The 16,548-nt window shown below is 50.8% G+C and overlaps 1 protein-coding gene across 1 annotated transcript; it reads right to left on the bottom strand.

The window, feature by feature from the left end:
* Positions 1 to 8,831: 8,831 nt before the first annotated feature.
* On the bottom strand, positions 8,832 to 9,136 carry LOC124689803 (60S ribosomal protein L5, mitochondrial-like). The gene is given in 2 exon segments (XM_047223272.1): positions 8,832 to 8,876; positions 8,879 to 9,136. Coding segments are annotated over 2 exon segments (303 nt in total).
* Positions 9,137 to 16,548: the final 7,412 nt, after the last annotated feature.

Raw genomic sequence — 16,548 nt, 5'->3', positions numbered from 1 at the left:
AGTAAGGCTTCATACATTTGCTCACATGGCAGGCATAGGGAGTGGCCACAAACTAAGTGTAGTGTGCTACAACAGTGGCACACATGACTAAGTTTGAGGCCACCACCTAGCCTTCTATTATGCCTTTGTTGAATCATTCGCCAATGCACCAGAATATGTAGGATCACACTGCAGGAAAAGGGACTGTCCCTAAACTAAGTCTAGTGTGCTAGTAATATGGCACACATGACTAAGTTTGAGGAAAGCACCATGCCTGCCGTTGTGCCATAGTTAAATCATTGACCAATGCAGAGACCTCATAAAATGAGGACATATGTAGGAGATGTTTGAATAGAACCAATGACATGGTCATGTTAAGTCATGCCATAGGTTCTGATCAATCATCTCCTCATATTATGATCACATGTTATAATCATTGGCCTAGTTCAATCAAGAAACAACACAAGTAGCACTTCACATTGAGTACATTACGAGTGGTACTTAGGGTACATTACAACTTGTACTTAGGGCACATTACAAATTCTCGTACAGTACGTCTACATCACATTCATCACTCGTCACAAGTAGCCCTGATCCTCTTGAGCTTGTCCTTGATTGAAAAAATCACTTGAAGCAGATCGTATGTCATACTCTAGATTTCTCTTCTCAGCCTCCAAAGCCATTTTTTCTGCCTCCTATTCCTATTTCTTAGCTCTCATCACTTATGCTTGTGTTCTCTGCATATTCTTGAGCATAGCAACTTTCGTCTTCAACTCCTCCCACTCCTCTTGCGTCTGAACAAACTAGCGCGACTCAGCTCAATCTTTCGCACAACAATCACAACATGTTAAACCCGAACACAAAAAAACCTTCCCCTCTATGCATGCACAGTACAATCTGCCAGTTTCACCAATCCAAAGTCCGGTTTAGGAAGGATCTACCGCAATCCGACACTAGAGTAATAGATCTAAGCAAATCGAAACCGTGAAAAGCAAGAACTGGACAAGCAAGAAATGGGGACGAAGAACTTGCAAACGTCAATCCAAACGGAAACCCTAACAGATCTAATGTGCATGTCGTTGGAAATGCCCGAGAATGGCATGTTCTGCCAGAACGAGTACGAAGGTGAGAAGGAGAGGTCGTTACCGCCATTGTTCCGGCCGAGGACTAGCTCGAGGTCGTGGGCGAAGTCGAGATGCCGATGAAGACTGCGGAGGAGATTGCGGCCGATGTCGCGGTGCTGCTCGCCGAGGTCTCCTCCTCCGGTACCGGTGCTCCTCCGTGCGTCGGTCCGAGATTGGTCGGCGGGAAGGGAACCGCCGGGTGATGTGACAGTTTGGGGGAGGTGAGAGTGCGGTCGCGAGTGAAAGGAAGGAGAGGGAAGTGGTGAGGTTAATTATGGCGCGTGTTCCCGAAGGGACGAGGCGTTTCCGCCTCCCTTCCCCCACGCGTGCAACCTTCTGGCCGCAATGGGTCTAGCCCCGGAAAAACTGCCATTCCGGGTGTTCCTCCAGGACCTATCCCAGAAGTGTTTTGAGAACCGTGCGATGCAACAATGCGGCTCGGTCCAGGCATCCAAACGAACCGAAAATTACTAGCCCCGTGGGAACCAAACATGCAACCTACCAAACGCGTCCCTAATAATCTGATCTGCAACGAGGCTATGCTCGGCCGCCAAGCCGTTCTGGTTCTTCAGGGGATCCGCAGCACCAGAACCGACCGAATCGATAAATTGCAGTCGCCGTCGTATCATCCATGCTCCGCCTCGGACGGAAAAAAAGGTCCGAAATTCTCACGCAGCTTAAGACAAGTCTCGCGCCGGATCAATTAGGTACGTTCGTGCAGTGCTTCTCGACGAAGAACAAGCTACGGCTACATGCGCGTCTAGGCGCAAGCCATCTTTATTGTCGTTCATGCAGACCAAATGAACCATGAAGGACATGAGACATGCATTGAGCAGATCGCATAGATTGCATCGGGGCCGAAGCAAGAGTCCTCACATGTCTCCAGCCTAGCCGTATCCTGCGGCAACTGTCGTTACGTGCTATCCACTGAACCATCATATTCCGGCCGCAACTTCATTCTTACATATGATGAGAGCTAAGAGCATCTCCATCGGCGTCTCCAAATAATCGTCGGCAGGGGTGTCGGCACACCCGTATGGAGGATCTCTATTTGAGGATGATTTTCCCACATCGGCGCCCCACATAGACAACCCCAATAAAAATTGAACGTAAAATAACATTTAAAAACCGAAATTCATACGAAATTTATACAAAGGTTATTCGAATTTAAACTTAAATAAAACTTAAACTTAGAACTCTAATCTACTGGCCGTCGGTTGGGCGCGTGACGGGCTTGCCTTGTCGTCGTTCTTCCCCTTTGCCGCATGTGTCCATGCCCACCTCTCCGCCTTTACTTCGCGCATCTGGCAGTGGAGCATGGTGGCCGACGTCGCATGAGCTTGCCGGCGGCGCTGTCCCCTCAACGATGCCAGCCATCAACGGGACGCCTCGTGGGCGAGCCTCGCTTGCTCGCGGGCGAACGCCTCAACGTGGCGCTGCGCATTCAGCTCGATGAGTTTTTGTCGCTCCGCCGCCATGAGTATGGATGTATCTAGAACTAAGATATGTCTAGATAAATCTATATTAGTGGCAATTAATATGGATCGGAGGAAGTATTATAAAAAAATATTTACATGCAAAAAGGGAAAAAAATATAATATGTTGCAATTATAGATCTATCCAGGCAGATTTGCCTGATGAAACCATGGTGAGTTCTTGTTTGCGCAAACGGTTCCATCCTTGGATAGGAGTTTTGTTCTTAAAACGTAAGCATTTTGAATTCCCCAGATCCCCTAGCAAGTCATAATGATAAAGGCCACGTCATAAATGGTTTTTTTTAAAGTTTGTCTTTTTTGCTTCTTCGAAATCTTGATCTAGTCCTTCGCCTTGTGCTTCAAGGCGATGATGGTGGTGTTGCTCTTTGCGGTGGCTCGGGACAACGCAATGTAGAGTTGGCCATGAGAGAATACCGGTCCTGAATCCTGATAGGCAAGCATCAACACTCGAAATAGTCTGCCCTTGTGCCTTGTTGATTCTCATGGTAAAGTTGAGCCTGACTACGAACTGCTTCCTCTTGAATCTGAACCGGAACATGCCATCATCGGAGGGGCGGAGAGGTATCCAAGGAAGAACACCCTCCACCAAGCGTGCTACCCTATCACGATCTCCGCATTGATGGTGTTCCTTTGTAACCCAAGAGCCGCAAGTCTCGTGCCATTACACAACCCGTTAGTTGGGTCAATGTTCCTCACGAGTATGACATGGCAGTTTATCTTCGTTTCAAGGGTGTGTGGGACTATCCCGATAGGAGTCAGCTAGTTCAGAAACTTTGCAAGGTAGCAAGTCATGTGGATTGTCCATTGCACTGTCAAAGCTATGGTAGATCTAATTTTCGTCTAGAAAACACTCAATCATATGCATGTTTATTACAGCAATGTTGTGTAGGTTCCGTAGGAAATGATTCCCAATCAGGCCCAGCTTTGCCATGATGATCAATAATGCGGAAGGGCAAACCATCCTGATTGTTGGTGTGTACTTACCGGAACCGACATTCTCTCATAGTCAGCACTACGTTGCATTGTCCCAAGCCAGCCTTCCCATCCAGGAGAGTTCTTGTTGGATGCTTCCTTTGGTCGTATTCGACATGGAATCCTTTGCTCCCTCCGGTTGCTAATCGTGCGCCAAGAATTATGGTAAATTCAGTTTCCTTAATGCCTGTTTATAATATCTCTCAGCAAGTGCTATGTTTGGTCGAGGGCACCAGATCGATCCTCCTTGCCCGAGCAACGGACGGGCACAAGCGCCAACAGATCACGTACGGGGAGGACCTCGACGATGGATCTTGACGAGGAGGAACTCCACTGTCGTCATGCCCTGCTTTCGGTCCGTGGGGATCACGACGTTCACCTAATAATCTGGTCTGCAACGAGGCTATGCTCGGCCACCAAGCCGTTCTGGGTCTTCAGGGGATCCGCAGCACCATAACCGACCGGATCGATAAATTCCAGTCGCCGTCGTATCATCCATGCTCCGCCTCGGACGGAAAAAAAGGTCCGAAAATCTCACGCAGCTTAAGACAAGTCTTGCGCAATTCGCTACGTTCGTGCAGTGCTTCTCGACGAAGAACAAGCTACGGCTACATGCGCGTCTAGGCGCAAGCCATATCTTTGTTGTCGTTCATGCAGACCAAAAGTACCATGAAGGACATGACACCTGTTTTGAGCAGATCGCATAGATTGCATCGGGGCCGAAGCAAGAGTCCTCGCAGGTCTCCAGCCAAGCCGTATCCTGCGGCAACTGTTGTTCACGTGCTATCCACTGAACCTATTCCGGCCGCAACTTCATTCTTACATGTGATGAGAGCTAAGGGCATCTCCAACCGGGCGACCCAAACGGACGCGCTGGGCCGTCCGTTTTGGGCCGTTTGCGTGCCCGAGCGGACGCGCGGACGGTGCCCCGCGTCCGCGCGTCCGTTTGGGTCGCGCGCTGCGCCCAACGCGCCAGATTTGGGTCGCGGCGCCCCATGGTATGTTTTTCTTGTAAAATCACTAGAAAAACGCAAAATAAATTATAGAAAAAATATATAAAATAGTTGAAATGCTCTAAATGTATTATACATTACATAGTCCATGTAATCAAGGATAAAGTATTATTCAAATAAAATGAAGAAACGATACAAAATGCTCTAGGCTCCTTCATCATTGTTGTTTGCAGCATTGTTGCCTACATGCTGCCACATGTGCTCGACCAAATCAGCTCGAAGTCTGGTTGTGTACAGCTAGATCTCGAATTTCATGGTGCGCATGAAGAATGTCCTGGAATGATGCCGGAGCACGTTGAGGAGTAACCAACTCTCCTTGGCCGTCCCATTCATTATCAAAGAGTGAATCATCCCGCTCTACCTCAACAATCATGTTATGCATGATTACACAAGCGGTCATCACCTCCCACGAGTTTGCACATCCCAAGCTGCGGCGGGGTGTCCGACGATAGCCCAACGAGCTTGGAGGATGCCAAACGCCCGCTCGACATCTTTCCGGGCTGCCTCCTGCTCTTTGGCAAACCTTGCCTCCTCGCTACGAGCCGGGGTTTCGGATTGTCTTCACGAGTGTAGCCCAAGGTGGATAGATACCATCGGCAAGGTAGTACCCCTTGGTGTAGTGGTGGCCATTGATCTCAAAATCCACATCGGGGGACCGACCGTACGCTAGCCTATCAAACACCGGAGAGCGCTGCAGACATTGATGTCATTGTGCGAGCCAGCCATTCCGAAGAATGAGTGCCAAATCCATGTGTCATGGGAAGCAACGGCTTCAAGAATGAATGTGCACCCCTCGGAATGGCCGCTGTATGACCCCTGCCAACCAAAGGGGCAGTTCTTCCACTCCCAATGCATGCGAGTCTATGCTGCCAAGCATCCCGGGAAACCCCCGGAAGCGTTGATCGACAACGGACGAGCTCGTGTCCTCTGCATTTGGTTGCCGGAGGTACTTGTTCTCCGAACGAACCGATCACCGCTCTGCGGAACCCGTACATCGATTCCGGGCCGGTTGACTCACTCATGCGCGTGTACTCATCTACGAAATCACCGGCAACGCCATATGCGAGCATCCTAATCGCTGCCGTGCATTTCGGTACGAAGAGAGGCCTACCTTGCCAAGTGCATCCACTTTCGCACGAAGTAGTCGTCGTAGATCTTGACGCCATCCATTATCCGGCGGAACAGCGGCCTGTTCATCCGAAAACGACGGCGAAACAAGTGCGGCACGAACAATGGATTGGGTTGGAAGTAGTCGTTGTAGAGCCGGTCGTGGCCGCGTTCTCTTTTGCGGTCCAAGGCGGCCGCGCGCCCGGCAAGGACCCCCGGAACACGGGGATCCGCGAGACAATGTGCTCGTGGATGAGCACCGCGAGCATCCGTGAAAAATTCGTCGTCGGACTCCTCTTCGACGACGTGTCGATGAAGTTCTTGAAGTAGTACTCGTCGTCGCTGTCCACCATGATCCGAAAAGGGACACATATTAGTTCGAGCTTTTGAACGAACACCTCGCGAGGCGGAGGCGATCCAAATGCTTCTCTAGGGACCTGCGGCCATGGCCGTCTCAGCCGACTTGCGGTCCGGAAACACGGTGCGGGAGGGCTCACCTCCGGCGGAAACGGCGCGGCTGCGAACGGCGGGAGGTGTCGCGACGGTGAGAGGACAACAACGCCGGCGCCGGCGTCCTCCGACTCGGCTACGACGCGGCGAAAGCAGCGCGGGACCTCGACCTATGCTTCCGCCCGCTTGCCGGCGTCTCGACGACGATGGCCGGCGTCGACGCGCTCCGAAATCGCCGGTCCGTGGGTGGCGGCGGAGCGGGAGGGGAGATGTGTGCGGCGGCCTTGTGTTTTGGGTGGCGAGACAGGCGGGCCGGGGCGGACAAGGGGAGGACGCGAGCGACCAGCCTTTCGCGTCCGCGGCCACGCAAACCCGGCCAAGATTTGGGCCGGGTTTGGGTCGTCCCGGACGCCGCGGCCATCCGTTTTAGGGATGGGTCCGCGCGCTGGGCCGCGTTTTTGTCCGTTTCGACCCATCCGGACGCGCGGGCGCGGGATGGGTCGCCCGGTTGGAGATGCCCTAAGGACATCTCCGACTGACCGAAACCAGACGCCGTTGGCCCGTCCGAATTAAACCGATTGCGTGGCCACGCGGACAAGCGGACCTGGCCAACGGTCTGTTTGCGGCGTGCACTGCGTCCAACGCGCGGACGCACCGCAAAAGTCAAAGAAAGTAAGAAAACAAATTAAATTTACACCAAAGTTCATTTAAACTTAGCCCTATTTTAGGAAAAAAATTACACAAAAGAAAAGCCCTATATGGGCTTTAAACTAAAAAAAGGGGGAAACCCTAGTCTAGGGTTTGGGACGCGGTGGCCACCGGCGCGCCACCTACTTCCAGTAATACTCGTCGTCGCCGCCGTAGATGAGGACGACGCCCCCCGGCGGCGACGCGCTGTTCCGGCTGAACACGCCAGAGGGCGCCGGGGACTCCGGCCAGGGCGACAACTGCGCCCTTTCCTAGGCGGAGTGCGGGTCCGGAGAGCTCGCCGGCCTGCGCAGGCGTGCCAGCCGTGCCGCCTCCTTCTGTCGCTGCTCCGCTGCAGTGGCCTGCAGCTCCGCCTAGTACCGGAGCGTGGCTAGGCGCTCCTCCTCCTCCCGGAGCGCGGCCTGGCGCGTGGCCTCCTCCTGCTGGCGCGCCATGACGAGGAACGCCCACACGTCGGTGTCGTCATTCGCCTTCCTGGCCATCTCCTCCAGCGCCGAGGCGCGCAACACCTCGGTGAGGTGCGGCCATTTGGCCAGCTCCTCGATGTCCTTGATCTCGCGGGACGCTGCGAGCGCGGCGCGCAGCTCGGGGTCGTCGTCCTCCTCGGGCTAGGCCTGCGCCATTGTCAGCCACTTCCACTCCCTAAGGAGCCTGATCCGCTTCGGGTCCCTAACAATGTAGGTGCTTAGACTGCTCTTCATGCTCTTCTTCCATCCTCAATTGCTCTACTCCGCGGCAAAGGGAAGATGCGAACCGTATCAACTAATGAGCGGACCAGGAGCGGCTGGCTATCTTTACGGTAATGCCCTGATACAAGTCGGAAAAACAAACTTGTTCTAGGTGATATGAGGTTGAACAGGCTTTAGAAAAAATGCAAAGAAGGGTACATGAGGGTGGAATAAAAAAAAAAAGATGACCCCTTCTTTCTTCCTGAGCATTACCGATAAATATCCATTCTTTATACGTTAGGTTGGGTTTCAGATGTATATCATTTATTATATGAAACCAAAAAGCAGAAATGACAAGAAAGGATTCTCCCCAAGACAGGACTCTTTGTTTACATTCCAAGGTGGGAATGGGTGAGAGGTAGTCTATCCCTGGCTGGGATGAGAGTCTAAAGTTGTATTCTTCTTCAGTGGAAGGCTCTGGGAATCCCTCTTTTAGTTGGCAAGGTCAATCTAGCAGATGATAAGTCTAGAGAGAGCTGGCTTTAGGGGTTCTAGGGCAAAAGCTATATCAGCAGTTAGCAAGCAATCGTCAGAGACGACGTACCCGGGGCTAGGGTGAGCTGAGGGGGGACAGCGTAAGTGAGCGAATGTGTGTAAGCCCAGTCAAAGATTCCTATTCTAGGCGGGGCGGGCCATCAACCTTCGAATGGTGTTGGTCCTACGGACCGTGAACGGATTCGCCTCTGGCCTCTGGGCACGTCGGAACCGCATGAGTTCACCGGGGTATTCGATTGGTGATTTCCAAAGTGTGCTCAAGAATGCTCCTTTTTGATATGACCCATTGTGCCCCGGCCAGTAGCCTAGAAAGTATCCCTCGTACCGAGCCTGAACCGTGCCAGATTCTACTTTGTTACTGCCCTAAGTAGGGGAAGGGGGGAGGGGAGAGGACGATAGTCCGATCACCGTGGGGGGAAACCATTCCCCTAAGCATAAGTACATCTATTAAGTAAGGAAGAATATCTTCCTTCTTCCTTCTAGCTTAGTGAAAATCCCTTTTCACTAATATTTCTGATCTGCTACTTTTCTAAGAACCAGTAAAGTAGGTCAAGCTATTTCTGAATGCAGGTTCCAGGGACCCTGGATCAAAATCAAGCAAGAAAACGGATGCGCTAACGCGCAACGGCTTTTGCGCTAGTTGCTCAATCCGTTGCTTGCTTCTCTTCTGTCTTGGAAAAGTGAGGATTTCCTATCTGATCCAAGGGAAGGAAGAGAGGTGGAAAGTGTTGCTGTGTCAAATCGAGATTGTGTGGGTGTTCAGTCATCTTTTAGCAAAAAGCCGCTCCACAGTAGTAAAGTCTAGTCTCATCTTTTGTATTGGCCGAAGTGACAATAGTCACATTGAACCCTCGAATATGCTCGAAGATCTCGAAATGATCTTCCAGTTCCGGGGAGAATTCGCAAAACTCCGTTTCCATAAAGAATTTGATGGAGTTTTCCCGTATTTCGACCGGAGAATCTAACATAGACATTACTGTCAAGATTCTGACCAAAAAATGGTACATTCCATGCCCTCGGAGAACGCTTTGTCGTGCAAAGTCACTGACATATCCAGTGCTCATAGAACCCGGAAAAATGAATATACCGTCGTTTAAGGACCAAGGATGCGATGTGAGAAGCGTAGGTCGGAGTAGCAGGAGTATGCGACAAGCAGTTGCATGTTTGATGTGGGAGATCTTCTGTAACGAGATGAATTAGAACACTTGGATGACAACAGTCAGGCTCGAGTGAGAAGGTGTGTCCTTCTTACGCCCCCTCATCAAGAGGGGGTAGAACAACAGGTGTGTCTCAAATAAAATGTTGTCGAGACAAACAAGAGGATGATACGATCCCGCTATAAAAAGATTTGTATGTGCCCTACACCTGGGGCGTCATCGAGCAGAAAGAAAGGGAGGAAGGTTTGAGAAGGGAGGAAGACGCTATGTCCAGAACAGAAGGTTGGCGCTTGCGTGGCCCGCGGCGGAGTACCCGTGGGCTCGTCGATGTAGAGGTCGTCGGGGCGGCGGCCAGCCCTCCTAGCCGTGAGGCCTCGCCGTCGCCGAGGTGAAGCAGGTGCGCCGTCGTGCATCGTGCTCCACCACGAACCACAAGTCCAAGTAGTGACTTCTGTCGCTGTAGGCGGGGTCCTTCCGGAGGTCCGCCGGTAGCTACCCGCTGCCTATGGATCTCTGCTAGCGCCAGGCGGGCGCGGTCGGTGGCCGGGATTAGCGGCTGATGTCTACGCACGCTTCTATTCTTGTAGACAGACAGTGTTGGGCCTCCAAATTCAGAGGTTTGTAGAACATCAACAAGTTTCCCTTAAGTGAATCACCCAAGGTTTATCAAACTCAGGGAGGTAGAGGTCAAAGATTTCCCTCTCAAGCAACCATGAAATTAAGATACAAGAAGTCTCTTGTGTCCCCAACACACCTAATACACTTGTCAGGTGTATACGTGCACTAGTTCGGTGAAGAGATAGTAAAATACAAGTAATATGAATGATTATAAGTGGTAATTGCAATCTGAAATAAAAATGGCAGCAAGCAAACATGTAGCAGAACTGGTTGTAAACGGTGTTTCAATGCTTAAAAACGAGGCCTAGGGATCTTACTTTCTCTAGTGGACACTCTCAACAATGATATCATAATTGAATACATAAATATCATCTCTTCACTATGCTACTCTGAACCACTCTCCGGTTGGATAACGAATACCAATTCACCGCGTAGGGATGCAAAAGCACTCCTTAAAGTTCGCGTTCCAAACCTAGGTACACCCCACTCTGTCACTTTTAGCATCCAAAGATAGTACTTACAAACACCACAATTTCATTGAGACATCCAACTCAAATTATAACTCATGATAAGTATTTCTGTAATCTTTAGCCTAAGAGACACACACGGTGCACACACTGTCACCTTCACACCATGGGGCAAAGTGTCTCCAGAGATCACAATAATAAACCACTTGAGTAGCATAATAGATGAAGAGTAACATCTACTTATTCAACTAGATTACAAAGCTGACGATCACATAAAGATCACAACATGGGAGAGAGAGATAGACCACATAGCTACCGGTAAAGCCTCAGCCTCGGGGGAGAACTACTCCATCCTCATCATGGGAGTCAGCAACAGCGATGAAGATGGCGATGGAGTTGATGGAGATGGCTCCGGGGATAATTCCCCGTCCCGGCAGGGTGCCGGAATATAGATTTATGTCCCCCAAAACTTGTCTTCGATGGCGGCGGAGCTACTGAACTTTTCATGGATGGGGGCTGATTGATTTAGGGTTTTCGCGTCGGGAGCAATATATAGGAGAAAGGGAAATGCCGGTGGGCGCCCGGGGGGGCCACACCATGCCTAGGCGCTGCCAAGGGGGGTGCGCCCAGGGGCGGTGTGGCCGCCTACCTGATCTTCTCCGTCTCCCCTTTGGACTCCATCTTCGTGACAGAAAAATAGGAACTTCGGCTTTTGTTTCGTCTAATTCCGAGAATATTTCCAGAACAACTTTTCTGAAATACAAAAACAGCAGAAAACAGGGCATTGTGGCATCTCTTTAATAGGATGGTTCTAAAAAATGCATAAAAATGCCACGAAGTGTAAACAAAACATATAGCAATTGCTGTAAAACAAGCTTTGAGCATCAAAAATTATAGTACATTTGCAACGTATCAGCGGCACCGGAGCCCGATCCAGGTGCCAGCCGTGGGAGATGTACGTCCACGTCGCCCCACGGCATTGGGCGCCGGCCTCCCAGAAGATCTGCACCACCACGACGGTGACGTAGATCCAGTCACGCATCAGCGCTGGCGGCCCAATGTCGAAAGCCGCTGACGTGGCTCTCCGGCTGCTTCCGACCTCGTGGTCGTTCATCGATGGCTCGAACTCGTGCTTCGGGGCCATGGTGGCGCGGAAGCTCGAGCTCGAGCTCGTGCGTGCGGAGTGGGGAGTGGGGAGTGGGACTGGATAGGGACAGTCCCCCTCCCCAGTCCACATTTAATAGGACTTGCGGGCACCGACAGGTGGGCCTGGCAGGCAAGCAGGCGGACGCGCGAGGACGCCACATGCCATCCGCGGCCACGCAAACCTGGCCCAGATTAGGGTCGGGTTTGGGTCGTCCCGGACACCGCGACCATCCTCTTTTGGGATGCGTCGTGGCGTTGGGCCACGAGTTTGTCCGGCGCGAACCATCCGGACGCGCGGGCGCGGGATGGGTCGCCGCTTTGGAGATGGCCTAAGAGCATCTCCACCGATGCTCCCTAAATAGTCGCCGGCAGAGCGCTGACACTGCTGTATGGGGGGCGTCGGCAGAGCATCCTCTATTTGAGGATGTTGCTCCCACACCAACGCCCCATATGACAGCCCCAATAGAAATTTAAACGTAAAATGACATTTAAAAACCAAAATTCATACGAAATTTATACAAAACTTATTTGAATTTAAACTTAAATAAAACTTAAACTTAGAACCCTAATCTACTGGCCGTCGGTTGGGGCGCGTGACGGGCCTGCCTCGTCGTTGTTCTTCCCCTTTGCCGCCTGCGTCCATGCCCACCTCTCCGCCCTTGCTTCGCACATTTGCGGTGGAGCATGGCGGTCGGCGTCGCACGAGCTTGCCGACAGCACTGTCCCCTCAGCGATACCAGACATTAGCAAGACACCTCGTTCTGGGTGAGCCTCGCTTGCTCGCGGGCGAACACCTCGGCGTGGCGCTGCGCGTTCAGCTCGATGAGCTTTTGTTGCTTCTTCCACCATGAGGAGGCATCCCGCCTCCTCCGTGGCCGCTCGTTGTCGAGATCTCGACGACGTGCTCGTAGTTCGCGTCGTTGATGAACTTGCGCTGCTCCTCCTTCGGCCTCCGGAATCGCTACGCGTTCAAGGACACCAGGATCGCCGCCTGCTCCGGGTCAGCGGGGGCCTGCGGCAGCTCACCCCACTGCAACGCCTCCTCCGCCGCCTCAGCTTCTGCGTCTGTGATGTCGCATCGTCCCACTCCTCGAACTGTGGGTCGACAGAGTCATCGGAGATGTAGTCGATGTCGGCATAGGGCTGCAGCTGCGGTGGTGGTTGAGGCGTCGCAGGTGGCGTGCGGCCGTTGCGGCCAAGCATGGAGTATATAGTATGGAGCCGCCACGGCATTGTTGTTGTGGAGAGGAAAGGATAGAGCAGTGGTGGTGGTGGAGATGACAAGATAGGGTCGCGGCGGTGGACAACATACGTAGTAAATAGGGGTGCCAACTACCCGCATTTACGGCGGTATAGGCGCGTGGGGGAGGCGGGTGGACATCGCGTGGCCAGTCGCCGCCCTCTTCGCCGCCTCGATTTCCTCGCGGGAGACCATTAAGAGCAATTCCAATAGTATAGCCAACTGTTGGTTATAACAAGATGTCATATCATTTGTAGTCATCATATAGCTAACATGTACAATAGTTGGCTATAAGAATGTAGTACTTTACTAATATATGGCCCACATTTCACTCTCACAAGGTGCCTAGGAGCACGTGCAAGAGCTGGCTATTGTATAGTAGCCCACCTCCCTTCTCTCTCCTCTTCTCTCTCCTTCAACTCATCTAAAATATATTATTTAATATCTTATAGTCAGCTGACTGGACTCTATTGTACTTGCTCTAACGCCAACGACCAACCTTCCCGCATCGTTTCCAACGCGAACCATCGCGTCCTCTCGCTGCCAAGGCATCCCCACCCGTGAAAACCGACGTGCCAAGAGGCGTCGGCGCGCCCGATCCGCACCCTTCGCGAAGCGGCCGACACGGGGTTGCCGGCGCTTCTATTGGGCTCGAAAAAGCACCGGCGCTTTTTGGGCGCACCGAAAATAGGTTCGCACCGGTGCCCCCAAAATTCTATCGGGACCGCTATGGAAGCCGCCGGTGGAGATGCTCTAACTGCACGGGGGAGCTTTGGTCTTGCTCGCTGTGTGCTGTAGGTTTCATCAAGGATGCTTGCTGCCTGATTTGGAGAAAGGGGTGACGGCATCGTGACCTAGGATTGTAAGGAATCCACTCAGGTTGTGCCTTCTTGTGTACAGACTACAATTCATGTCTCTGCAGATCTTAAAAATCTTCCAAACCACACTCCGTTGCAATGTCCTGCACTCATTCTAGAAATACAATCATTCATTGGCTTTAATAAAGACAATTAGATTTTGGGGCAAAAATTGAGTTGCATAGAAGTTTTTTGCACTAAATTTCTGATGGCCAGCTGAGTGATTAGACGTCATATCAAAAAAAAAATAGACAAATCATATAAGAATATTAAATTTTAAGAAACCCGTTGTAAAGCATGGGCGAGTTTCCTAGTCATCCATAATCTAAATTTAGCAGTAAGTGCTCAAGTTAATGCAGGTTGTACGCTCCCATCAAGACGGCGCTCGCGCGCGGCATTAAACGATCCACGTGACGTGCCAACAAACGAGGGAACACCAGTACAAGTGTACTAGGTATCCAAGGTCAGATTACATTCTCCGTGTAGATTAAGCTTGTACTACGTGCTCTTAATTTGAATCGTAAAAATTTTATACACGAATTCCTGGTGCTGGAATGAGATCGGAAGAGCGTTTGGTGGACTGTGGACCGGAGGCGGGAGGGAGCTGATGGGAAAGGCTGGCGGCGATTGGATTGATTGGCCGCGCGCTTTGTTTTGAGTTGTGACAATGCGAGGGGGATGGAAGCGATGCGATAGGGGGCCGCCGGCAAGTGATCCGTTAAATCCCGGTCCACAAAGCCTGGTCTGCGGGTGGCACGCTGCGCAGTTGCCATTCGCACATGGGGCACTTTTTTTTTCCTTTCAAAAGTCAAAACACACTATAGAGCAACGATCTAGGCTAAGGGTATCTCCAGCGGCACGATCCAACCCGACGACCCAAACTGTCTGATATTGTCCGTTTGGGTCGTGATGCGGACCATTTGAGCTGTCTTGTTTGGTTTTCCTAGACAGATGCCACAACGGGGCGACTCAATTTGTCCGGGATGATTTTTTCTCACGGAGCGGCAGAGCCTGAGCGCACCTCGCCCACCACCATGGTCCATGGATGGTCGCGCCCAGACAGTCGGTCCGTTTAGGTCGTACCACTGGAGTCTATTTTTTTGGTCCGGCTGTCTGGTCAGACAAAAGCGGACCGGGGCTGAACAGTTTGGGTCTCCTTGGTGGAGATGCCTTAAGAAACGCACACATATGAATGTACACACATACACCTTACTCCTATGATATTTTTGAGATACTGGATCCAACAAATTGATTTGGCGGGTCTTTAAATTGACGAAGTCAAGACAGACGTCTCGTGTTGACATCAAAGTGTTAAATGAGTTTAAACTTGGTATGCTACGTGTGCCACTTCCCTCGTTAGCCGTAACCATCTAATCACAAATTGATTCTCTTTGCACATGGGACACCTGCTGAACCTGCACACTACACACCAGCTACGGCAAGTGATCTGATTTCTTCTGTTGTTCTTCGTTATTCCTATACTCATCACGAGCTCTTTGTCCTAAACGGCTTTAAGCAAACTTTTAACCACTTTTAGCATTTGAAAAACTTTTAAACACTTGTTACCATTTTAGTCACGCCATTTGAGGACTTAGTAATTTCTAGTCCAGGCTGGCCGAAAAACATATAAGTCGTGCTATTAAAAGTGGCTGGATTTCAATAATTTTTGACCCTGTGAAAATGAACTCCAACCTTGTGGCAAAAAACTGCCGGACACGTCATTTAAGGTGGCTGAACTCCAATAATTAATCTCAACCCTCCCAGTCAAAAACAACTAAACAAGACTACCCAAATGGTGTGTCATGTACTTTAGATATAAGCCAACTCAAATGACGTGTCATACATACATAGTGAGCACACAAAACATAGATGATTGTGGTCAATCAAATACCAAACATACCTAATACCAAAAATGACAACCATGTTATCGAATTTTCAAACAAAACAGAGAAAAAATAGCATCTTTGCAAAAACAAGTGTCAAATGGCACCACAAAAAGATTTATCTGAGATAACTCGAAACATGACTTCGTTTGCTGGTCTCCTAGCAAATCACATGATGGAGTAGAAAGCCTGCTTACTAATTACTTGGATCACTTCTCCATAACAACCTTCAAAATGAAAAGGTCAAGCTTTCTCAAACTAAAAGAAAAACTTTTTAATTACGTGACCTGCCCCACACTTGCCGGAAGCTGCATGCAGGAGGTCCAACCATTTCACAGTTTGGCGTGGCCAACACGAACACCGTAACCATCCTACTGCAGCAGAAGCAGGGGATAAAAGGAATGAAGGGAACCCAGCAATGGAGCGAAGAGTGAACATGGCGACGATGCTGTGACGAAACCTCACAACCATGCATCAACGGCAGCGAACGACAAGAGCTTTGATATCCAAGGATTTCATGGGAGAGTGAAAATTTTCTGCTAGGGATCTAAAATGGGAGGGTAGTGAACAATGATTCTGCATATAAACCCCTTCTGCTTGTGGGCCCTTTTAAGTGCATTGTTGCATGTCCTCGAATGCAGGTCTTGCGGCTGCGACTGCCACATCGACAAATGCACGTTGCTATGGGCATGCAAAATGCATTTAGTTACTGTAAGATGGTCTCTCCAAAATATGATGACCAATGTGATCCTTATAGATACATTTTACTCGTGAAACAACGTCGCTATCACTATCAGAAGCGAGGAGGAGACGCAGACAACGAACAGCCTAGACCCTGGTAAGTTTTTTCCAAGTAGGATATCACGAGAAACGACGATGTGGGCCGGACGGGTCGACCTGCTGGATCGATCTTGCGTGGCTAATGTGCGGGCCAAAAAAATTAACCTAGGCCACGACCCCTCAAAGTTCCAAGATACTGTAAGCCCAGATATAGCCCACGTTAGCTCGGGCTAGGCCGCTCAAACCAGGCCGGCCCGTTTATTCTTACCCAAATCGCTCCAGCGCAGACGAAGCCTTAGCCGCGCTCCCTCATCCAGTGATCCGTGTC

This window comes from Lolium rigidum, chromosome 2 (assembly GCF_022539505.1).
Source record: "Lolium rigidum isolate FL_2022 chromosome 2, APGP_CSIRO_Lrig_0.1, whole genome shotgun sequence".
NCBI classification, from domain to species: Eukaryota; Viridiplantae; Streptophyta; class Magnoliopsida; order Poales; family Poaceae; genus Lolium; species Lolium rigidum.
This window is presented reverse-complemented; position numbering and strand designations above follow the sequence as displayed.